Source organism: Camarhynchus parvulus, chromosome 8 (genome assembly GCF_901933205.1).
Source record: "Camarhynchus parvulus chromosome 8, STF_HiC, whole genome shotgun sequence".
NCBI classification, from domain to species: domain Eukaryota; kingdom Metazoa; phylum Chordata; class Aves; order Passeriformes; family Thraupidae; genus Camarhynchus; species Camarhynchus parvulus.
Genome location: NC_044578.1, coordinates 28,598,115 through 28,622,141, shown reverse-complemented (window position 1 = coordinate 28,622,141; position 24,027 = coordinate 28,598,115). Strand labels below are relative to the sequence as shown.

General features: G+C 48.3%; 1 protein-coding gene across 1 annotated transcript; it reads left to right on the top strand.

Moving 5' to 3' along the window:
* Positions 1 to 23,462, top strand: RXRG (retinoid X receptor gamma). The gene is given in 11 exon segments (XM_030953418.1): positions 1 to 384; positions 11,617 to 11,858; positions 15,512 to 15,656; positions 16,417 to 16,596; positions 19,212 to 19,372; positions 20,479 to 20,608; positions 21,212 to 21,344; positions 22,019 to 22,110; positions 22,379 to 22,416; positions 22,418 to 22,485; positions 23,181 to 23,462. Coding segments are annotated over 11 exon segments (1,386 nt in total). The 5' UTR covers positions 1 to 335; the 3' UTR covers positions 23,329 to 23,462.
* Positions 23,463 to 24,027: the final 565 nt, after the last annotated feature.

The following is a 24,027-nucleotide window of genomic DNA, read 5'->3' as shown; positions in this document are numbered from 1 at the left end:
CATAGCGGAGCCGCCGTGCATTGATTGGCGTCTCCGCCGGGCGATTATGCTGCGTGCCCGGAGCGCCGGGAATTCGCGGGGAGCCGAGGCAGCCGAGCAGGGCAGCGGGCGCTGAGGAGCGGGAGAACGCGGGGGAACGCGGGGCCGGCCCGGGCCCGGCTGCGGCTGCGGCCGGCGTGAGGCGAGGATGGGCCCGCGGCGGGGGGAAGCTGCCCCGGCGCCCTCCGAGAGCCCCCTCAGAGCCATGGCCCGGCCCCGGCTGCGCTCCGGGCAGCTTTGAAGTTTACAAGAGGCACTTGTGTCGAGAAAAGCGAGCGATGAACTGAAGATTAAACATGTATGGGAATTATCCTCACTTCATTAAGTTTCCTGCGGGCTTTGGCAGTAAGTGTTTTACTTGCGTTTGCTGGGTTGGGGGGAGGAACTGATCCCACGGTGGCGGCAAGGGGGGTGTAAAGGGAATTTAAAAACGTGTTTAACCTAGCTGGGATGTGGCTGTAACCTGCAGTGCCCGTGTGCTTGTGATCGTAGCTGTCCCGTGGTTTTATGTGTTGTGAACTTCTGCACAGCCACGCCAGGCTGCCTGAAGTCCTGCAGGCTGCGCTTTGAAGTTTAGCGGATCGTTTGGGAGATGCGTGTTTGTGTCTGTGTGTGGTGGCTTGAATCTCTTCAGTGTAGGAACAGCATCAAACCGAGTAAGCATCTTTCCGATTTCATTTTTATTAACTTGTTGACGGGAGGAAAAAATGACTTTTCAAACCTGAAACACCTCCCGAGAAAACCTTAAGAGGGGCTAATTCCTTGCCTTGCGGGGATGTCTCCTGCCCTTGTGATACAGATTGCTCCACAATCGTGTGGAGCTGTGTCAGATTAGCCAAGGGAGGCTGCGACACCCCTGTGCCCACCGAGAGCGAGCCCCGGCTGCACGAACCGCGACTGCTCTCGGGAATTGCACTTTGGGATTACTCTTTATGTTTTATCTGAGGTTATTCCCCTTGCCCTGACACAGGGGGAATGGGTTGAGGAGCTGTAGGTTGGAGTGCTCGGCTGCGAGGGGCTGGGAGCACCCACCTATGCACTGCTGGAAGTACCGATGGAACAAAGTGCATGTGTGTGCAAAGTCTTGGTACCTCTGGAAAGCTCTTTTAAGTTGTTCCCAGCCCTTTAAGGTGGGGAAATGCCTCCAGGATTCGCTCTGGAGGCCCCCAGGCTGTGTGCAGCAGCCTGGTATTTCTCTGCTGGAGAAGCAGTTCCTGCAGACATCACATTGCGCATGGGATGTTCCCACTATGTGTGGGGTTTTTTTCCCCTCCCTTTTTCACCAGATGCTCACCTCTGGTAATTCTCCAACTCCAGAAAAGTATTGCATCAAGTTATCTTCGAGTTTCACAAGAGCTTGACTTTCCAAAATACCTTTTTAGGCTGTTTCTGCAGAAAGAGGATGACTCGTTGGGAGAATCTGTTGCTCACTGGTGGTTTTAAGGACCCAGCAAAGACAAGCTGAACTCTCTCCCACTGCTGCAATAAGAACAAAACAATGAAAGTGTTATTTGTGTTTAATTTATTTCTATTGCAAACTTGCAACAAACCAAAAGAAAAGTGACAGTCAAGCTGATCTTCATAGGAACCAGGCAGAGATCCCTGTAGGGACAAGGGTCACAATACTCAGCAGAGCCTTTGGGAGATTTCTAGGAGAGGAAATTGGTAATAGGAGCAGAGGGATTTCTGTTCCACCAGTGAAGGCGAAGGGACTGCTCTCCAACAGTTCAGTATATTGGGAGTTTAACTTCCATTTAAAGTATTTAACTGGGTTTTAACCTGCTTCTAACTTGGTATTAGAAACAGAGGCGTTTTCTTTATGTGAATGCCTGGCAGAGATGCAAAAGCATTGGCCAAGTTTTGTTTAGGATGCTTTAAAACAGTTCCTCTGTCCTGTCTTGTGCTCCCTGGATGGAGTTTACCACTCCTGGCCATGCTCCCCTCAAAGCCAGAGGGCTTCCATGTCCCTGTGGCAGCTTGGTGATGTGGCAGCTCCCTCTCCTTGGGTGAGGGGGATTCTGGCTGGCTGAGAAAGCAGTGCCTGTTTTGGCCAGACAGCTTTAGGGCTGTGTGAGAGGGCAGCCAGGCTTTGGAGGAGGAGGAGAGATGGTGGTGACCATGGGTGGAAGGGATCTTCTGCTGCCTTGGGTCCTCACCACAAAGCCTGTGCAGGCAGCCTGCATCTCCATCAGGCCCACCATGTGTTCCTGGTGTTTACTGCTCCCCCATCCTTGGAAAAGCCATGAAACTCTCCCTGGAACATCAGGGTGCCAGGGCAGTGTCCACACTAAGCTGTCAGCTTGTAGCATTCATTGCACGGTGTTGCTGGAGGACGAAGTTAAGGTGATGCAGGTTCTGCTGTTCTTCTTGCATTCAGATTTCCTTTAGCTCTGAAATTCTGGGCTTCAATTTCAGCATAATGGCAAAAAAAAAAAAAGGACATCTACTTGCTGTCTTTTTCTTTGCTTTCAGGTAGCTGTTACATTTGCTTTACCTTTTTATCTGCATTCAGGGTAGAAATAAGGTGCGTGTTTTTGATGGGGTGTGCAACACTCACTTTGATGTTAAACATCTGAGTAGCACCACCAAATTTGTCTGAGAAATACGTCCACAACTTGGTCATAAGCACATGATTTGTGATGAGAAAAGAACAATCAGACTCCAAGGTATCACAGATGAGTTTGTAGAATAGCAGGGGAAATGTTCAGGTGAGTCACCCTTGGACATCTAAAGCCGGAGATGTGCTGGGTTAGGGCTGGGCTACAGGAGCAAAGAAAGGGCTTAAAAATGTGGTTTTTTCTCCAGAAGGATGCATTTCACCCCCAGCCCAGCTCCCAGGGCAAGGAAAGATGCTGTGCTGGCTGTCCTCTCTCTCTGAGCACTCTCTGGCACCATTGGTTGGGGACAAGAACTAACTTGGCTCCTCCACAAAGTCTCTTTTATTGGTACTCATGTAACTTGGCCTGTGGCCACACCACCTCCGGCTGCAATCTTGTCAGCTCTCCCAAGCAAAACAGGGTTAGGCCAGGTCGTTTAGGGGATAGGGAGAGGAAAACCCACATTGTGCTGGACTGGCTCTGCTGCCTGGCTGGCTGGCACCTTTTTCACATGTGATGGTCCCAGGTTTTGTGACCTGCAGGATGCTTTTTCCCCTGGATGTCATGGCTTGCTGTGTTCATTCCTATAATTGTGGATGTGAGAATGGAAAAGAGCCCTTTGACCTGGCAAAGGTGTGAGGAAATCCAGTGACTGGGCAACTCTGGTATCTGGGAAAAAAATAAATTAAATTTTGTGAAAATTTTTCTTTTAAAGCAGGCCTTCAGTTGTCTGGGGCAACCACAGTTCCTGCAGTCAGTGGGATCCGTTCTCCTGGGGACCTGTAGCCTCTCCACAAATTCAAAGACAACTGTAGGAATTTGTACATGTTTTTTCCTGGTGGCTGCTGGCCAAGTGGGAAATCTGATCAAACAATCATGGAAAAAACCCTTCAGGCCTCAAATTCAACGACTTTTTCCTGGTTGTTTTTTTTTTTTTGTTGAGGAACTTTATCCAACTCTTGTGTATTACTGTGGTCACCACGGAGATGTGACACCTTGTTAGGGTGAGTAAATTTGGCTTGCAGTTCTGTTTTAATTACTTGATGTGTAGTTGCTAAAGGAGTCTTTCCCTAGTGCAGGCTCAGCAGCAGATGCTATTTTGAGGTCTTGGCCTGATTGGACTGAAATTGGACAGTGGGTCAATAGCTAAGTCCAAGGACATTTGGACACGACACACAGCTTCTTGTGGCCAGGTTTTGGATGGCCCCTGTTTGCAAGGGGGGCACGGGAGCATTACCAGAGAAGAGAGGAAAGCAGTGCTTCCCATCACCTGGAGAGCTGAGGGAAACTTTGTGCTGCCCAGTGTAGGTCCCTGTTGGAGAAACCCCTGCTCCCATGTGTGTCGACTACAGCTCCTGAGGGTTTTCCTCCTTGTTTTTAGTGCTCAGGGAAGGCTGCATTATTAATTGACATGGAGATGAGCAGGAAGATGGAAACACAGAGGTCACTGGACCTTAAAAGCAAGGCAAACCCACTAACCTTTCTGTGGGATATTAGCATGGCAGTTTGTACTGTCTGTGGGAATCTGCTTGGATGGTTAAAAATATCCCCAGAAAGGGAAGAGTTTTTTGGTTCATCTTCTGTATATTAAACAAAAACAACTGCAGTCACAGCAGCAGAACTTTGCTGGATTCCAGTTATGGTGGGTATCCTGCTACCATGACTGCAGCCACTTTCAGGAGTGTTTCTCTCAGATATTTCCCTTTCAAGGTCCTCACCAAGGACGAGCTGTTTGCCAGGCTACACCTCCCACACACACTCGTGCTCCTCTCCTGTAATCAGCCCTTCTCTGCCTGTCTCTTCCCACTTCTTGGTGCTTTCTGATCTGCAGAGGATGAGGTATCTGCAAAGCCATGTGTCAGGCAGGGCAGCTCACACCTTTAAATGTTTGTGAACCTTTTCTCTGAAGCCTTGGGAGCATAAGTGTTTTTCATTGTTTGATGAGTTCCAGCTTTTGATTCTCTCTGATATTAAAAAGGAAACTGTGAATGTTGAGAGTATCATCATCTCTAGGCTTGCCAGGGCTCTTCAAGGATTCTTTTAGGCCTTAGAGGAGGTCAGACCTCAGTGCTGAACATGAGTATTTCTCTCAAGGCTTTGCTGGGTGTTAGAGCTGAAGGGGCATTGACCAAAACAAACCTGCAGCCTGTGGTGGTTAAACAGACAGTGTGTGCAGTGCTTGGATGTTTCTGGGCTCTGCATTTTGATTCTTCTTTCGGCTCAGGTGTAACCACTGAAGCTAATGTTTGCTGCCATTATTTGTGTGAAAATCAAGACAGTTTTCTTGGTTGCAGCCTGATTCCTTCTCTTCCTACTTCCTTCACCGAGATATTTGGGGTCACTTGTGTGCTCTTGCAAAAGAGAAGTCTTTGTTTCCACACCTTCCTCATCTTCACCTCTGAAGTGCTCGGAACACAGAGGTGCATCCAAAGTGCCTTTTTCAAGCTCACCTTGGTTCAGTTTCACTGTGCTAGCCCAGACCTGGCTGGTTTGGGTTGGTGTGGTGGACCTGGAGCTTATGTGCTCTGCAGATGCATCTGTTGGACACCTACACATCTGCTGTGATGTAGATGGAGTTCTTCTGCTCCTGATTTATGAGGCCATTCATGCAAGTTTCCTTTCCTGGATTAGGATTTTGTTAAACTTGAAGATGAAGCACAGTTGGAGTGGAGTATCAAAGCTTTGTGTGCTTGCTCAGCTTCAGTAGTTGGTGGGTGAGGGTAATGTTGTTGCTTGTGTCCTCAAGGGTTGTAATTTCAAAATGCAGAGAATTGAGTGTTTCTTGGGTCCTTTCTTCATTATTTTTCCTAATATCAGCAGAGATGCCTAAGCTGGCATTGGATATGATCCTTATTCTGAAGCAATAGTATGGACACTGTATTTCTGTGTGTGTACTTCTTCTGCTCCCTGCCACAAACAATGCTGTAATTTGCAGAGCCACTTTGAAACAGTGAAGCACCCAGAAGCAAGTTCTTCCTTCTTAAGCTTTGCTCCCTTCAAAGAGAAGGCTGGAGTGTGTGCTTCTGTTTAAGGCAGCTTGTGGAGAGTTGATGGAGGCACTGGCTTCTCTGGGCAGTGCATGTTTGCAGCAGAGATACTGGAAAATCCACACAATCCACCTGTCCTCCCTTCCTCTGCACCTCCAGAGAGAAGTAAACAGAAAATCGAGCTGCCCTGGACTTGGACAGGAAACTCCCTGTGTTGTATTAGTGGGGTGCCCTGTGGCAGGAAGGAATGATGAATCTGACTCTGTGTTCTCAGAAGGCTAATTTATTATTTTATGATACTATATTATATAAAAGAATACTATACTAAACTATACTAAAGACTACAGAAAGGATACTTACAGAAGGCTAAAAAGATAATAATGAAAACTGACTCATTCCAGAGCCTTGACACAGCTTGACTGTAATTGGCCAATGAGTCGAAATAATTCACATGAAACCAATGAAACAATCTCTAAACACATTCCACATCTGAGCACAACACAGGAGAAGTAAATGAGATAAGAATTTGTTTTCCTTTTTCTCTGAGGTTTTCTCAGCTTCCCAGGAGAAAATCCTGGGCAAAGGGATTTTTCAGAAAATACGACGGTGACATATCTGTCCAGGCATTAATGTGGAGAAGAGAACAGGGAAGAAGGACAAACAGCCCCACTTGTGGATCAGAAATAAGCCAATGGTGAATGCAGGGTGGGTGGTGAAAAGCAGCAGCGAGCCCTGATGCTCAGTGCAGGTCCCAGCTGGCCTTCCCCAGCTGTGTGGGGACATGGCCAGCGTGGTCGGTGCCCTGTGCTCGGGGCATCCCCGTCCCTGCTGTCACCTTGCATTACCTGATGGACACTGCAGGCCTGGGTAAATGTCACCTGTGCCCCGTGCAGCGGGGGTGGCTGGCTGGGGCTGGCTGCAGGACTGACTCCTGTCTCCCCAGCCCACCCTGCTCCATCCCACAGCTGCTTCCCTGCTGCACAGCAGCTCCTCCCCAGCTCTAGGAGCGACAGGGGTAGGACGGTCAGGACGGATGGAGACCAGAGATCTCTGAAGCCAGGGCTTGGAACTCGTGGGTTATTGCACAGGTGGGTGCAGGGCTCTATGGGACTGCCAGCCACAGCTCAGAGCAGGTCTGAGAGAAGTAAAGAGAGAGAAGGCAAGAGCGTGGTAAAAAGGATGAGAGAGAGCAAGAGTAAAAGAGAGAGGAGGAAAGAGTAAAAGAGAGTGAAGTTCCCGTTACAATACCAGAAATCTTCTGTGCTGAATATTCTGATTCTCACTAACCAATCTAATAAAAGATACAAATCCTATAGCATTTACATACAGCCTATAAGAATCATTACATTACCATACTGCATTACACTTTAAACCCTAAAAACCTCCTCTTTGGGCCCCTTCTGCCAAGCTGTAGGGTCTGCTCTGACCCTTGGACCTGTCTGCAAGCAGAGGGTATTCTTTCATCAAAAAGGGATTTCAGCTGGCCATACCATTGTTTTTCTGTTGTTCAGTAACTAAAGTACCTCAAAGCTTGCTTTCATTTCAATCTCGCTTATAGTTTCTATAGTCTCAAAATCTTTTGCCAGGCAATCATATTTGTAAGGCTTTCCAGTTTCATCTTCCCCAGTTCCTAGCCATGTTCCACTGGCATTTGTCTGTCTCCCAAATGATGAGAGAAAATACCTGCAGTAAAGCCATTCCAACCCGGTGAACCTAAAACCTTTCTGGGTTCTGCTGGGAGATGTGGGACACAGACCATCAGTATATTCTTGCAAGTCATTTAATTTAATTATTTTCTTTCAAAACTTGGCTCTTTGCACAGTCCAAACCTCCCTGGCTTCTTTGAACTGAAACAAGTTTGAGTGTATTCAGCTGAGCGAATAATTAACCCCAGGGTCAAGGATGCTTTGGCTTGGCTCTTCCTGCACACCTTTCAGCCATGAAAATTGCTCCTCTCACAAGCTGATAGTCTGCTAACACTCATTTCTTATATCCCTCTCTGAGCACTCTAGCCTGAAAATGAGAAGCTGAGAGGAGGATTTTCCCCAGGTGCAGGAGAATGCATTTCTGCTCCTGTGGTGGATGAGTTAGCAGACTTATCCCAGAAAGGGACTGGAAGTCAAAGTTTTTTGTTGTTTGTGGGCTGTTTGTCTTCGCTGTTGTGCTTTTCTAAATGGGGACTTTCTTTGAATTTGTAACAGATAAAGTTGTTGTTTGGTAGATGGAAATTTAACACTGCTGGATTTGACCAAGGGGTTTGTCAGAGCCTTGGCAGGACAGTGTAGCCAGGCACTGTAGAAACAAGCATGTTAACTCTGGTTTGTCATCAGGCCCTGGCAGAGCCTGGCTTTACACCTCTGTGCTCTCCAGTAGGTATTTTCATTTGTTCCTCTATCTCCACCAGCAAACAGTCCTTTGTGCATTCACACTTCCTCTTTGGTATCTCATTGCTGGGATAACAGAGGTGTAACAGGGTGAAACCCTCCAAGTTTCCTGGCTTTGAGCTTTGATCCCATCCTGGGGTCTAGGGGATCCCCCTGGGCACAGCCCTGAAACATTTGCCCCTTGTCTCTGTGGGGCTTGCACTGACCAGCAGCCTCCTGGTGGGAAAGCCTTGCTCTGGGTCCTTGTGCAACTTGGAGCCTCTCTAATGGAGAAACTCAGCAGTGACAGCACTCCTGAAAGGTCTGGCATAAAAGCAAACAGTTAACTCTCCTGGGTGTCTTTCCTTATTGGTTTAAATCTTCTGCATGATACTTTCAAAATATGCCCTTTTCTGTGTTAATGGAAAAGGATGAAGAATCATTCTTCTGCTCAGCTCTCCTGATGTGATAGATCTCTGCCCAGTATCCCCTGCAATGACTTATTTTCCAAGCCGAGGAATCCTCAAAGGCAATGTTGTTTACCTACTTATTTAAACAGGCGTAAAAGCAAATTCTTTCTAGGTCTGTGCTGCAGATGCTGGGGAGGACTGCGTGTTGTGGTACCACAGGTGATGAAAAATGCATTTGCTTTTCTCTGAAGCTGATAATGGCTTGAGTCAAGATGGTCCTTTTAAGCCCCAAGAAACATCTGAGATGCCTGTGTGAGCTGAGTGCTTGCTTAGATAAGGGAGGGTCCAGACAAACAGCACAGCCCCTGCCCAGTGCTGAAGGCACTCTGTCCCTGGGATGAAGGACTGGAGCACTTGGGATCCATTCCAAGGCAGGGATTTTGCTGTCTGCTAGCAGAAAGCAGGCTGTGTGTCTCCCTGATGGTGGCAGGGGGATGTGGGGTGACTCTGTGGCAGCAGGCAGAGCCCTGCTCCTGCCTCCAGAGCGCCTCGCTGCCTCTGAGGCTTCTGCTATTGTCATTGAGCCGGCTTCCTCCTGCTGCACATCGCTTTCCCACCGGGAGAATTGATCCAAAAAGCCAAAGCAAGAATTGACAAAGACCTTTTCTCCCCCTCCCTCAGCAGAATTAAGTCTGAAGCAGGTTGATAACGGCGGATGGAGTCCTCCTTGACTCTGACAAATGTCTTTAATGTTATTCAGCAAGCTGACCTTTTCCCGTCTTTATTGTGCATCTTCCCTTTGAATCAGATTTGATTGTTACTTCAGGTAGAATAACAAACACTGTCACGTAAATAACTTTGCAGTAATGTTAAAAGGAGGGAAAAAACCACAAACAAACAAAACACCCAAGCGCTGCCTTACTTGCAAATGCAACGGGAGAATGTATCCTCAGTGCCAGCCATGAAAAAGCAGCTGTGTGACCTTCCCACACAACATCTTTGCCTTGCTACTCCAGGGAATCATCTCCTGTGTTGAAAACCAACAGAGAAATAATGGTTCACAGAAATGTTAATGACAGCTAATGCTAACTAGGGCTGGTAAATTCTAAGGGAGGGAGAAAAGGTCATGGAAATCCTTAAAATGCACCTAGATGCATGACCCATTGGGACTAGTGGGCATTTGATGCCTGAATATTTGAGACTGGTCTTGCAGAAGACAGCATTTAGGCCTTGGCTGAGCTGTTCAGCCTCAGTCTGCCCTGAAGTGGCAGTGATCAGGGTTATATTGTTTTTTACACCACCTCTTCCTCAGCAGGGTTCATGGGCAGACTGATCTCGTGTGGCTCAGCTTGGTGATGTGCACTGCAGCTCTTCAGCGTGGAGGGAGGGAACCCTCTGTCCTTGTAGCTGTGAGGGTGCCCTGGCACATATGTGTGGCCAGAGTCTCTGCTCTGATTTGTACAGATGAGGAAAGATAAAGGACAAATTGTTTTGGGGCTGCCTTGTCCTGAAACTTGCATTGCAAGCGTGTCATGAAGCATTCCTGGGTTGTTCCAGCTGCTGTGGGAGATGCTGGCACCTGGCTTTGGGAGTGAACATGGGAATAGGCACAGTGGAGACACAGTGGGTGGGGAGGGGGAAAACTGAGCCACGGGAGCACAAGGCCAGAGCCACCTCAAGGAGCAGAAGTGCTTCATCATAAGACTTGTGGGACATTCAGAGTTTCCAGGCTGGCTGGTGAGGATTTCAGGGTTTCAGAAGTGTGCTGTCCCTAGAGCTGGCTTGGACAAAAGAAATGGGACTTCAGGAAAGAGTTCAGAGCAAACTGAAAATCAGCCTGAGGCAGGCAGGCAGTGGTGCCTTCCTCCAAGTCTGCCGAGGCACCAAAGTGGAAGAGGAATATTTTGTTATTAAGCGTTATCTCCACAATAAATTTTGTTACTGTATATTGCGGATTCCTTCGTTTGTTTCTTCTGCCAAGGCTGGGATTAAATGTGTGAGACGGTATTTCTTGTTTGGACTTGGATGTTTATTGGTTCTTATTTATATTACAGTCTCACAAACTGGGAGTTTTACAGCGTTTCACTCTAACAAGCTAAAAATGGAGTTGTATTTCTTTCTCTACAAGGCCTTTTAAGGATAAACTGTCTAATTAAGAAATGACAATTATTTTTACTTTTAACTCAATGACTAATTACCCGTGACTTGCAATGTGGACTTTTTAATTTAATATATATACTATATTATTATTACTACTACTATTATTATTAATAATAATAATGAAATATTATATCTATTATATAATATATATTAGATATTATTTTATATCTATAATACAATACTGCTCAAACTCATGAACAAGAAGGTGAAGGAGAAGGACTAGCTTTTGCTCTAAAAGTTCTATCTTGTTTTATATATCCTATATAAAAAAATATAAATTATATATATATACATTCTATATTCTAAAACTTTAAACTCTCAGTTTTCTACTATGTGATATTACACACTTCTATTCAAACTACACACTCATAATCTTAGTTTTATCATTTAATTTTGGAAGTCTTCTCTATGGTCTCAGGTTAAATGTAGTGTTTTCTTGGGGGGTCAGCACAGAAAGTCTAAAATTCTCAGTAACCAGCATTCCAACAGTAGATAACTCACTTTCTTGTACTATAACCAACATTTTGTTCTTTTCTCTTTACAGCATGGTTTGCTGCTTGGTTTTGAGGCTGGGCTGGCATTTTAAGCTGACACAACCTGTGGTATTTTCAGGGTCTCCCGTGGCAGGAAGGAAATGATGAATCTGACTCCATGTTCTTAGAAGGCTAATTTATTATTTTATGGTATTATATTAAAGAATGCTATACTAAACTATCCTAAAGAATAGAGAAAGGATACTTACAGAAGGCTAGAAGATAATGGAAAACTTGTGACCTCTTCCAGAGTCCTGACACAGCTGGACGTGATTGGTCATTAAGTCAAAACAATTCACATGAAACCAATGTTGTGGGATAAACAATCTCCAACCACATTCCAAAGCAGCAAAACACAGGAGAAGCAAATCAGATAATTATTGTTTTCCTTTTTCTCTGAGGTTCCTCACCTTCCCAGGAGAAGAAATCCCAGCGAAGGGATTTTTCCAGAAAAATACGACAGTGACAACAACTGCGGCTGGGCAGCTGGTGGCTGTTTCACTCCATCTCCCCGTTTCTCCCTGCAGATTCCCCAGTGCACGCCAGCTCCACGTCGGTGAGCCTGTCCTCGGGGCTCTCCACGGGGAGCCCGGTGGTGGAGGGGCCCCCCGGCTTCCTGGAGCCCCCCGGGAGCGCGGCGCGGGCGCTGCCGGCGCCCATGAGCGCCCTGGGCTCGCCCTACAGGGTCATCGCCTCCTCGCTGGGCTCGCACCCCGTCGCTCTGTCCTCCGCCCCCGGCATGAATTTCGTGGCCCACGCCAGCCCGCAGGTGGGGATGTGATGATTTCTTTGCTATAATTGGTGTTTAGGATGGGTGAAGTCCCAAAAGTTGAGGGACAGGGTTGGCTGGTGAGGGGTGCAGCCACTCGGGGAGCTCAGCTGGAAAGAATATTTTCTAGCATGTGAATCTGCATTAATCTGCCTTGCACAGACACACAGAGCACACCAGTTTTAAAGTACCCTACAGGATTCTCGGGTTTCTGTGGTTTAAATGGCTCCTGAGATATTAGAAAGTCTCTTTCTTCCCAGCCCCGCGACTGAAGAAGTAGAGATTAGGTCAATTCTGCTTTTCAAGATTGTTTATTTTCTCTTATCTGTTACATTCTTTCTCTGACCTGCTGAGATCTGTCCAGCAGGTCGGGTTGTGGCACACTGACTGCCCTTGGGGTGGTGTTAAATTTTTATACTAAGAACTACGTGTACTTTATTTACAATAATTTTCCAATACCTATCACCTATGTTAGACACTCCATCTCTACTCTAAACCAATCCAAAAGTGTCACCATTACAGCAGAAGATGGAGGAAAAGAAGAAGGAGAACAGGACACACACAGATTCCTCCATCTTGCCTCTTGAACCCTCATTCTAAATCCCCAAAATTCTACTTTTTCACCCTGTGACAAATTAACTATCATTCTACTCGAACTCTTGTGGCTTGTAAATCCTCACACAAAGTTGGTAATTGTTTCCATGGGCTAAAATCAAAGGCACAGGTGTTTGTGACTCTGTGCCAAGGTCTCTGAGCCCTTTGCCAGGGTTTCGAATCACCCAGGGCAGCCAGAGGAATGTCCCAGGTTCCAACACAGGATGAGGGAAGAGAGCTAATTTCCCGCTTTATTCTCGCTGTGGGTGCAGTCCAGCTCCCCTCTGCTGCAGTGTATAATTACTGTACGTGGAGACAGGACAGCCAAGGGCTGCAGCATGTGAAACATTGCCCTTGCTCCTGCAAAAGCATATCTGCTTCGTTTGGTTATCTGGAAAGGAAACAGGCTTTCTAGGGAGAAACAAATGTTAATGCTAAATGCCAGCCACCTACTGTGTTGCATATCAACTTGGCCTGAAGGAAAATGAAGCACTCCCATCCTTGCTGCCTGTGCTCACGTGAATGCTGAGGTTTCCCTTCCAGACAGGTGTTAGGGCTGGTGCCTCCCCAGAGCCATGGGAGGGCTGGGAGCCTCCCAGGGTGGCTCTGTGGGAGGGAGACCTGCTGCTCCAAAAGCCTGGCACCGCCTCCTGCATTTCTGGTGGCGCTGTGGCATCTGGACAGAGAGCTGAAATGTTCTGGGTGTCCAGATCTAAGTGAAAATTCTGCCTCTTAGGAGCAAGATCTTGTGTTTTGTTAGTGGGACCTGAAGGTGGGAAGTGCTCAGAAGCCTCTTGGCTCCTGCTGCGGAAAAAGCAAGGAGATGGTCCCCAAGCCCTTTCTACCCCATACCATGCTGCTGCTCCTTGGAATGCCTGAACCTCTTCATAGTGCCTGGAAGGCTGGGAGAGGATGGCATGTGCTGAAGAGCTCTGAAAGGGGATGAGGTTTGGCTTACCTTTCCCCAGCATCCTCAACTCCTGTGTGGGCCCCAGCTGTCAGCAGTGGGAATGCTGGAGGATCCCTCTTCCCCTTGCAGCACCCAACTGTTCCCCATGGATCTGATGGTATTTGTGCCCCTGACATCAAGGACAGGATGGTTGGACAGGAAATTGTGGCAGCACTGGCTAGTTGGAAGCGTTTCCTTTGGGACTGGGGATGCTCTGGGAAGTGGTTTCCCCAGCCTGGGCATTGTGCCAAGTTCCCATATCTGAGGAGAAGGTTCCATTTGTGTTGCCTCTAATGCAAGGAGACAGCTGGGCTCTGGGGATTCAGCAGGGAGGCAGCTAATGGATTTGGGTTCAAGCAGTTGTCCCAGATATCATCCATGATTGCACTTCACCTGCAAAAGTCAAACTCTAAGGACACTGATGGCTAAAACTGCCCTGTGTGTCCCCCTCCCCTGTACCCTCTCTCCCTTTTGTTCTTTCAAAGTGCAGGCAGAGAGGAAGAAAAGGTGGTACCCGAGTTCTGAGTAACATTTTAAACCATAAAAAGTTCCTCCTGGCTCAGCATTTTGCCAAGATGATGGACACTTGTGGGGAGGAAGGGGTTTATTTCTCCTTTCCTTGGCCTGGATTTTGAAGCATAAGGATTTAGAGTTGCCAGTGCCTGGTTTGAGTCTCTGGTGGGGAGATCAAATCTCTGCTGCTCTGGGCAATTTTTCCCAATACACTTATATGTCCCAGTGGAGCAAAACAACTTGGCTCCTGATTTTTGCTGCATTAATTTTATTTTTCATGTTATTAAAACCTTTGAAGCTTGAAAATGAGGGGATAGAGGTGAGGGAAGATGAGATGAGAACAGGCTTCACCTTTTTATTCTTCTAATTACAGGTCCAGAAATTCAAATGGGATGAACCCTTGTTCTTTACCAAAATTTACTGTGGAAATTACCACGTTTTTTTGTGGGAAATGTGCAGTTTCTTGGAGCAAATGGAGAACTTTCAGCAACACGCATGGAATCTACTGTTTTAAATGTTACAGAGATTGCAATGAAGGCTTGAGCTGGGTCTTCATCCAAACCCTCGTTTTCTATCCCTGCTTCTGCCTTCTTTGAGCTGATAAATTGGCACGACTGTTCCAAACAAACCCTGGGATGGAACAACCATCCCCAGCCCTCAACCCACAGTAATGGGGAAGGTGATTTGGTGGTGGATGGTGGGCTTGGAGAGAGATTGTTCTGCCCAGACAGCTTTTGACAAGACGTGCTCAATGGCCCTTAACCCTCCCTGCCCTGCCTGACGTGGCTCCAAAGCAAACAGCAATAAAAGGAAGCCCTGGGCAACGTCAGGCTTTGGTCTCTAATCAATGTGGGTTTGTAACCTTTAACTTCAGCAGCCAGGAGCAGCTCCTGGGGATCTCAGCTGGGGGCTCTGCATCGTTTGCCTGCATCTCACAGCTGCTGATTTTTAGATGCTCAGCCTGATCCCTTTTTTTTGTGTGTTTTTATTTTTTTTTAATAATCTGGTAACACCAAATCTGCCACCTGTGATAGTGTTTGGGAACCTAAGTCCCAGAGAGTCACCAAATGACCATGTTTTCATGTGCATATGCAGATACTGTGAGTCAGGGTAGGTAACCCACTAATTTTTATTTATTTTTCCTTTTTTTTTAAACACCATTACAGCTTCCCTAACCATGCAGCAGTGCAGGCTTGATTGTAACAAATCACCTGTCTGCAAAGCTCTGCTTTACTAAGCTGTTAGTGCTTGTGGCTGCCAGCAGCCAGCAATCAGCATCCTCTGATGCAGCAGCCAGGATCCCACCAGCCTCATGGCTAGGAGGCTGTAACTGAGCAGCTGAGGTTAGTGCCTGCCCTTTTCCAGCTCTGCTTACTCCTGGCTTTGGTTACAACATCAGGCAGTGTCTGCTTTAGTGCCTGCTTAAACTCCTCCTGTTGGATTCAGCAGAGGATGTCTGTCTGCCCAGGGCAGCCCCATGGGTATAAGCTTGTGGGACAAGCCTGGCAGGAGCAGCAAGGGAAGGGTCACCCCATTTGGGGATGGTTTCACTGAGATGTGAGTCTCTCCCCTCTAACCTGTCTTGTGGTTTCTGCAGCTCAATGTCCTGAACAATGTCAGCAGCTCAGAGGATGTCAAGCCCTTGCCGGGTCTCCCGGGGATGGGGAACATGAATTATCCATCCACGAGTCCAGGATCCCTAGCCAAACACATCTGTGCCATCTGTGGGGACAGGTCCTCAGGTAGGAGGGTTTCTCTCTTGGGGAAGGCTTTGTGCAGTGAGAACTCTCCTGGTGCTGTTGTGCAGCACTGAGCAGTGTGGAGGCTTCTGTGGCCAGTGGCATGAAGCTCTCCTGGTGCTGTTGTGCATTAGTGAAAGCAAACCTGACACTGTGCTTTTTTTCTCGTGTGTGTAGCCTGCTGGAAGGATCTACCACAACTGTTCCTGTGCTGTGCTCTGGCTGGGTTCTTTTTCTGTGCCTGGCCTGTAAGCCCCCCCCCATCTCTGTGTTCCCATCTCTGTGCTTTCAAGTGAGCTAGCCTGAATTTTCTATCCAGTGAGCCTTGCACTCCCCCTCTTGTGTAACCTCCTTTTTGTCCTGTCTGTTGCTGTTTCCAAAGGTACCCCAGTAATCTACCAAACCATCTCTGTGTTCCTATCTCCCTGTGCTTTGTGTCAGCTGGGCTCTGGCTGTGTCTGGGTTTTCTCTCATACCCCAGTGAGCCTTGCAAACCTTCTCCATATCAGCGCCCCCCATTTGCTGTCTGTGGCTGTTGTGCAGCTCAGATGCTCCACATCACTCCACTGGCATGCAGCCCCTCCTGATCCCAGGAAAACAGTGGTCCTGTGGTTTGACTGCTGCTGCTAAGACTCACTGAAGCCAGTTCAGGCCTGCCAAGGTGATACCTTGCAGTTTTTCACCTTTGGATTTGCTTTGAGCTCCTCCACGCTGGAAGGAAAGGCAAAAACCTGCCTGTCCAGCAATTCCCTTGCCTCCCCAGGGAAGCACTATGGGGTGTACAGCTGTGAGGGCTGCAAAGGCTTCTTCAAGAGGACCATCAGGAAGGATCTGATCTACACCTGCCGGGATAACAAGGACTGCCTGATCGACAAGCGCCAGCGCAACCGCTGCCAGTACTGCCGCTACCAGAAGTGCCTCGCCATGGGGATGAAGAGGGAAGGTAGGGCTGCTGGGAACAATGGGATTGGAGACATTTTCCTCCATTCATTAGGATAAATCAGGCTCTTGGTGGCCCTCCCAAGGCTGGTGTGTTCCAGAAGCCCACACTGAGGGCATCAGGGGGTTTTGGACCTCGTTACGTAAAGGAAATGAGAATCGTGGTTTGGGTTGGAAAAGAGTTTTAAGATCAGGTGGAACCATATGGCCCAGCAATGCAGATTCCACCACTAAACCCTGTCCCTAAGTGCCACATCTATCTGTCCTTTAAATACCTCTGGGATGGTGACTCAGCCACCTCCCTGAGCAGCCTGTTCCCATGTTGGACAGGGTGCAAAAAATTCTTCCTTCTGTGAAGACTTTTTTCCTAATAAGGGCTAATAAGGGAAGAGACTGATGGGGAAGCTGTTACAGTGTATTTTTCTTCTCACCTAATCACCCACACTGGTGATTATTGAAGCTTTTAACTGATTCTGACCCAACCTTGCCTCTAGTTAGTGACTCTTAATAGCTTGGACCCCTTGGAGACCTGTAAACTTCTGCTGGGAACAGCACCCAGCAGTGAGGGGACTTATTGCCTCCTTTGTGAAGAGCAGCTTCCTTTTTTTGTTTCTGATTTGCTGACTTCATTTGTCACCACCTAATTCTTGTACTGGAGGATAAGGGTGAATGATTTATTTCTATCTCTCATTTTATAGTTCTCTGTCATTTCCCCTCTGTCATTTCCACTCACCTGCTGAGCTGGATTGTCTCCCAAATTATCCTAACAGATGCCAGGTCGGGAAGTGACAACCAAGACAGCATTTAAGCTCCTTTTTTCTAAGATAAAGTAACAGAGCTGCCCAAGGAAGCAGCTGTAACACTGGGCATGAGCTGATCCTAGTCCTGAAGCATCACCAAAGCTGTGCTGCCTCAAGCTCACAGGGCAGCAGGGGACTGCACAATGCCAGGCTGGAATCAAAAACTTCATCCCAGGCATAGCTCCCTCTTCCAGCCAGGTGCAAAGTGGTTCAGAGAACCAGAGTGTTAGGACAACTTCCTTTTGCAGAGAGTGAAAATTTAAACCCCAGGATCCTGGTGGATCCTGTGGGAGTTTGGCTGCAGCAATCACAGGGGCTTTTTGGGAGCTGCAGAAACAGGGGCAGCAGAGTTCAGGGGCTGAATGATGGGACTGGTATTTCCTTGCCATGTTCTTTCTTCCAGTAAGATTTTGGTGACTTCAGAAATACCTGCATGGGTTTTTCCTGTCCATTACTCTGAAGAGCACAAATATTCCCCCCAGCAGGCTGGCATATACTTGTGTCCTGTGTTGCCCTCCCTCACAAGCACCAGGCTGGATGCCCACCTTGATCCATCTCCTTGGGTGCTGCCATTTCACCCCAGCAGTGAACTAAACAAATATAATGCCTGCTGGTCACTTCTTAAGCAGGATTGTTGTATTTCCCTTTGGGATTTCTTAAAAAAAAAAGTGTACCCAGGACTTTTGTTGCATACAAGATACACAATTCCTACACTGACCTGTCTTACACAGAGCAGCCCTGGGAGTTAAAAACTGAGCTTTGGAGAGAATGTCATGATTCTGTGCCTTCTTTAGAAAACATACAGAGAGAGGAGAAGGGAGTGAAGGTGTCGGGGTACTGATGTAGAAGGAATTTTCTAGTGGGGAGGATCCGGAAGAGAGGTGGTGGAGGGAGAGGTGATGCCAGGGCTGGGCCAGACAGGGTAGGATTTTGCTCAGGAATGAGACAAGCAGCAGGTGTGAATCCAGCTGGGGCTTTGGGACTGTCTAGCTCTGCTCCTGGATGCTCTGGCTGCTGTGGGATTGCTGAAAGCATACTGGGGCTGTTGGAAGCACGCTGAGAGCACAAAAAGCCTGTCTGTGAGTGCTGCCTCCTCCAGCAACCAGTGACAGCCGAGTCCAGGCTGCCACCTGGAGGCATCAACTCCTCTTCCCTCTGTTCTGGAGCTTCATACTTTGGAAATCACAATCTTTGGTCAAATTTGGAGGCTACTGGTCTGCAGAAACCTCAGAGTTTTTGATGTGGGAGCAGCCATTTTAATGGGTGCACATCTGAAATAACCATTTATTGTCAAATGCAGGTTCACTGACGAGGGGAGAGAATGATGCATCTGACTCCATGTTCTCAGAAGGCTAATTTATTACTTTATTATCCTATATTATATTAAAGAATACCATACTATACTCTACTAAAGAATACAGAAAGGATACTTACTGAATGCTAAAAAGATAATAATGAAAACTTGGGACTCTTTGTGACACAGCTTGGCCCTGATTGGCCAGAGAGCCAAACAACTCACAGTAGAACCCAATGAAACAATCACCTGTGGGTAAACGATCCCCAAACACATTCCATATGTGAGCACAACACAGGAGAAACAAATAAGAATTGCTTTCCTTTTCTCTGAGGCCTCTCTTGCTGCCTTTCAGCTTCCCAGGAGAAAAGCCCTGGGCGAAGGAATTTTTTTCAGAGAATGTGAACGCCACACCCATTTATTTTCTGTCCCCTGCTTGAGGGGGTTTCCATCCCACCTGTGGGGACCCCCTGTGAGCAGGTGAGCGTTGCTGTGGCTATAGAGAGCTGTGTTTGTGTCCCACAGCTGTGCAGGAGGAGAGGCAGAGGAGCAGGGAGCGCAGTGAGACCGAGGCTGAGTCCACGAGCAGTGGCAGTGAGGACATGCCTGTGGAGAGGATCCTGGAAGCTGAGCTGGCAATGGAGCCCAAAACAGAGGCCTACAGTGACATGGGCACAGAGAGCTCGGTAAGAGCCCCTGGCAGCACCTGCAGCCAGAGATTGGAGCTGGGATTTGAGCAGACAAGCACCAAGCATTGTACAAGAGGGTTTTTCTCCACAACACCTGAAAATCACCAGCAGGTTCTCTTTTGGAGATACTCTGACTGACACCTATATGTTATTTTCCAAGCATTTTTTCCCCAGTCTCTTTATAGTTTCAATGAGGAATCTCCTCACTGAAATAGATGCTGGAGAGCCTGAGCCCTGTGCTGGCTTTCACATATGCATAGCCCTGAACACTTCTTGTCTGCCCCTGGCTGGGGTGGAGCTGAACACAGCAGGTTTACTGCTGTGGTTTTACTGGTTTGGATGGAACTGGTGCTCATGCCTGTTCAGGAGCTGCTCCCTGGCTTTTGGGTATGCCCTGGGGAGCAGCACTGGAGCCAGCCACAAGGGACTTGCTTTGCAAAAGGCAACAAGCAAACAGAAAGTCTAGCAACCAGCTTGATGCCTTAGGGTTTTAGCTTTTATATTTTTCAGATCTTGTACTGCTTTAGTTTATAACTCTAAAATTCTATATAGAGTTAGCTGCTGTCTTCACATTTTGGTCAGACAAAACAATCCCTCTGGGCCTGAAACTCAAGGACACCCTACAGCCTCAGGGCCCAAAAAGTATAAACAAAAGTGAATTGGGGGGAGCAAACTGGGGGAATATGACTTCATGACCTGAAGCTGTAATTGGAGGATTAGCCCCTGATATGGAAATGGACCAAACTTATAATTGTCTGAAAAACTTAGCATTGTCCATCTTGGGTGTAGCCCCTCTTTTGACTGCCCAAGGTGTGCCTATTGAAGACCTTCAATAAATGCCTGTTTTTATCCTCTTAATCTGGTCTAGCCTCTGTTCTAGGTGGCCACTCTGAGGCATCAAGCTGACTTGGCTGGCTGCAGAGGGGACAGTGGTAACAAATACCCGCTCTTCCCAACAGCACCCACCTGAGATTATTGGCAGTTTGGGTGTTGTACTTGTGGCATTGAGTATCGTTAACTCGATTGTGCTTATCAAAGACTTTCCATTGATGAATTCTCCCCTTTTCCTCTGCTCTTTTCCTTTTGGTACCCCTCTCTGTTAGACAAATGACCCTGTCACCAACATCTGCCACGCTGCTGACAAGCAGCTCTTCACTCTGGTCGAGTGGGCCAAGCGCATCCCCCACTTCTCCGACCTGACGCTGGAAGACCAAGTCATTCTCCTCCGGGCAGGTAGTGTCCCCCACCTGGGGCTGTCCCTGCTGCCCCTGTCCCTTCTCTGGGCTGTGTGAGAGCCAGCCAGGCTGGGTGGTGAATGTGCAATCCTGAGCCAATCCATTCCTGCATGTCCCATTCTGAGACACAACGAGAGGTTGGCAGAGGCTGTGGATGAGGCGGTAGAATCTGTTGTTTGTAAAGAGATTGCAGTTGCTAGGAATGTTTTTCAGGAAGAAAACCCAGAATATTTTCCCCCTTTTCTTTTTTGCAATTTTAATTGTTTTCCCTTTGAGCCAGTTTGTGCTCCTTGCTTGCTGCTAGTCAAGGTCACTGAATCATAGAATATCCTGAGCTGGAAGGAACCTGCAAGAATCATCAAAGTCCAACTCCTGGCCCTGCCCAGAACAACCCCAAGAATCACACCATGTGCTTGAGAGCATTTTCCAAATATTTCCAAGGGATTTCCCACCTCTTGCAAGGGGTGCAGCTGGTACCTGGGGTGCCAACTCTCCCCTGAGTTTAGTCCAAAGCCAGCAGGGAGAAACCAGCTCTGCTGCTCTGTGTGGGACTGATTTTTGGCCGGACTGCCTGACGTGTCCTGCCCTCCTGTGCTTGCAGGCTGGAATGAGCTGCTCATTGCCTCTTTCTCCCATCGCTCTGTGTCGGTGCAGGATGGGATCCTGCTGGCCACGGGCCTGCACGTGCACCGCAGCAGCGCCCACAGCGCTGGCGTGGGCTCCATCTTTGACAGGTACATAGCTGCCATCCCCCAGCAGGGCTGGCCAGGCTGGCTCTGCCTTCCCCTCTGAGTGGGAAACATGTCCTTAAGGGGAGCTTGGAATGAGCAGGGGATGTTTGACTGATTAAAAAAAAACCAAGAATGGGGTGAAAGCACAGTGGGAAGGGTTTTGCAGAAGCAGATGTTGGGTTGGGTGTGCCGGGGGAGGAATGCTCCTGTCTAGAGAGTTTGCTGTGGCTGTATCTAGGCCTAATATTGCTCACCAAGAACTTTAGGTGGCAAAGCCTTCAGCCTCTAACTTGCTTGTGTAACAAGTGCATGGATATTGTCCCTGCCATGCCTGCTCCCTGCCTGGCAGGACACTGCCTCACCACTCCTTACACACCTGGCACATGTAAGGACAGTGCCCATGTTTTGCACCACACAGTAAAAAGTGGAGAAAACCCATGTGGTTTTCCTTGAGTGAGTGCAAATTGGGAGTGCTGTGTGCTGAACAAAGTGAGAACAGGAGCAAATTTGATGCTCAGGGTGTTGCTGACGCACTTGTAGAACAGTAGTGTGGGGCATGGCTGTGCCTCAAAGATGCCTCTCTTCCTGCAGAGAAGAATTGAGGGTATTTCCAGTGCCTATTTTCAGTGGAGAAACTGGTCTCTGACTGTCTGCTCACCTATGTCCCCCACATGCAGGGTTTTGACAGAGCTGGTGTCCAAAATGAAAGACATGCAGATGGATAAGTCGGAGCTGGGGTGCCTGCGAGCCATTGTCCTGTTTAACCCAGGTAAGCCCGAGGCTGGGGACAGTCCCAGGTGACAAGCACTCCCTCTGGGCCACAGTAGGTCACTGTGACAGTGAGCAGCAGGGCTGCAGACAGATTTCATGCTTTGGGTTGGAAGGTTCCTCGAGGACCACATCATTCCACCCCCCTGTGGGCAGGGACAGCTCCCAGCAGACCAAGATTTGTCCCATTCCTCTCCTGCCGGTGCACACAGTGCAAAGACCCCCTCTGCAGAGACCCTTTCCCCACCTGTATTTCCTCCCCTAACCAGATGCCAAGGGTTTGTCCAGCCCCTCAGAAGTGGAAGTCTCTGCGGGAGAAGGTCTATGCCACGCTGGAAGCCTACACGAAGCAGAAGTACCCCGAGCAGCCAGGGCGGTGAGTGCCCCCGGCAGGGCAGTGTGATGCCCACCCTGCAGAGAGGAGCCTGGCTGTGCTGGCTCTGCCTAAACCACAGTGCCCAAATCCCCAGCCTCGAGGGTGCCGTGGAGATGGAATTCTGTTGCTTTCCAATCCAATCCTACCCTCTGCTGGCCGAGCTCTTGAAGCGCCGGCAGCTGGGTCGGTGCCCGTGGAATCTTCTGCTGGCCTTGGCTCTGGCTGTCACCACAAACACTGCAAATAGGCTCTGGCTGTCACCACAGACACTGCAAGTGGGCTCTGGGCAGGGGGAACAGGCTGCCAGCTGCACCCCCTTCCAGCTGTGCCTCCAAACCAGAGGCAGTGCCTGACAGCTGAGGGGCTGCACACACTCTGGGGAGCCTGGGGAGTTTTTGAAGATAGATTTAAAGGGTACCATGGAGATATAGGTCATGTTAAGATGTTCAAATCTGGATGTATCTTCTTTTTTGTTTGCTTTCTTTTAAGTTTAAAAAATGCCAAATTCCATTTTGGAAAGGTACATATTCCCACCACGAGGCAACAAATGCTTATATTGAAAGCTTAAGGGAATCTAAGTCTGAGAATGCCCCAAAAGCATTTTTTTTGGAGAATATGGGCTGGTTCAGGCTTGGAAATAGGTGGGAGAGGGCAGGCAGTGCCTCCCTTGTGCCTCTGACTCTGCTCTTTCCCAGGTTTGCCAAGCTCCTCCTGCGCCTGCCGGCACTGCGCTCCATCGGGCTGAAGTGCCTGGAGCACCTCTTCTTCTTCAAGCTGATTGGAGACACCCCCATCGACACCTTTCTCATGGAGATGCTGGAGACACCCCTGCAGGTCACTTGAGGGTCTGTCTGGCCAGAGCCTGGCCCCCTGTGCCCCTGCAGAGCCTCCTGCCCCTGTGCTCTGAGCCTGTGAGAGCTCCAGAGATGTCCTTGGCCCTCTGCTCCTCCTCAGTGGGATTGTCGTGGTTTTGGACAGCTGTAAATCACCCCCTCTAGCCCTCCCTGGCCTGTCTGGGGGGGGTCACAGATCCTCTACCCAGCTAACCACCCCCCTGCCCCCTCTGTACAGATAATTGCTTTAAATTATTTTTTCATTCTCAATAAAAGTCAACAAAACAAATAAAATATTACAAGTGAGGCACTGATTTGAGCTGGCAGAGCAGTGTCTTCTTTTGCTGTGGTCACAGGTCCAGCTTGGGGTGGGGCTGAGGGTTCCTCCTGACACTTTTTGGCTGCCCAAATCACTTGGGATATCTCTGCTTGTGCTGATGGACACACTCTGAGAGAAGACAGGTATCGGTCCTTCTTGTTTCTGCTAAGGAAAGACCAAGAGAAGCTTGCTGCTGTGAATCAAAACATTTCATTCCACCATCTTCAACTCTCGGACTCTTTGAATTCTTTGAAATTCTAAAGTAATATTTAAAGTAAGTTTTTCATGTGTGAGAGGGTGGTTGTCTGGTTTTGGTTGGTTGGTTGGTTGGTTAGTTTGGTGTTTTGTTTTTCTTTTCTGAGCTAGTCTAGCCACCGACAGAAGAACCAA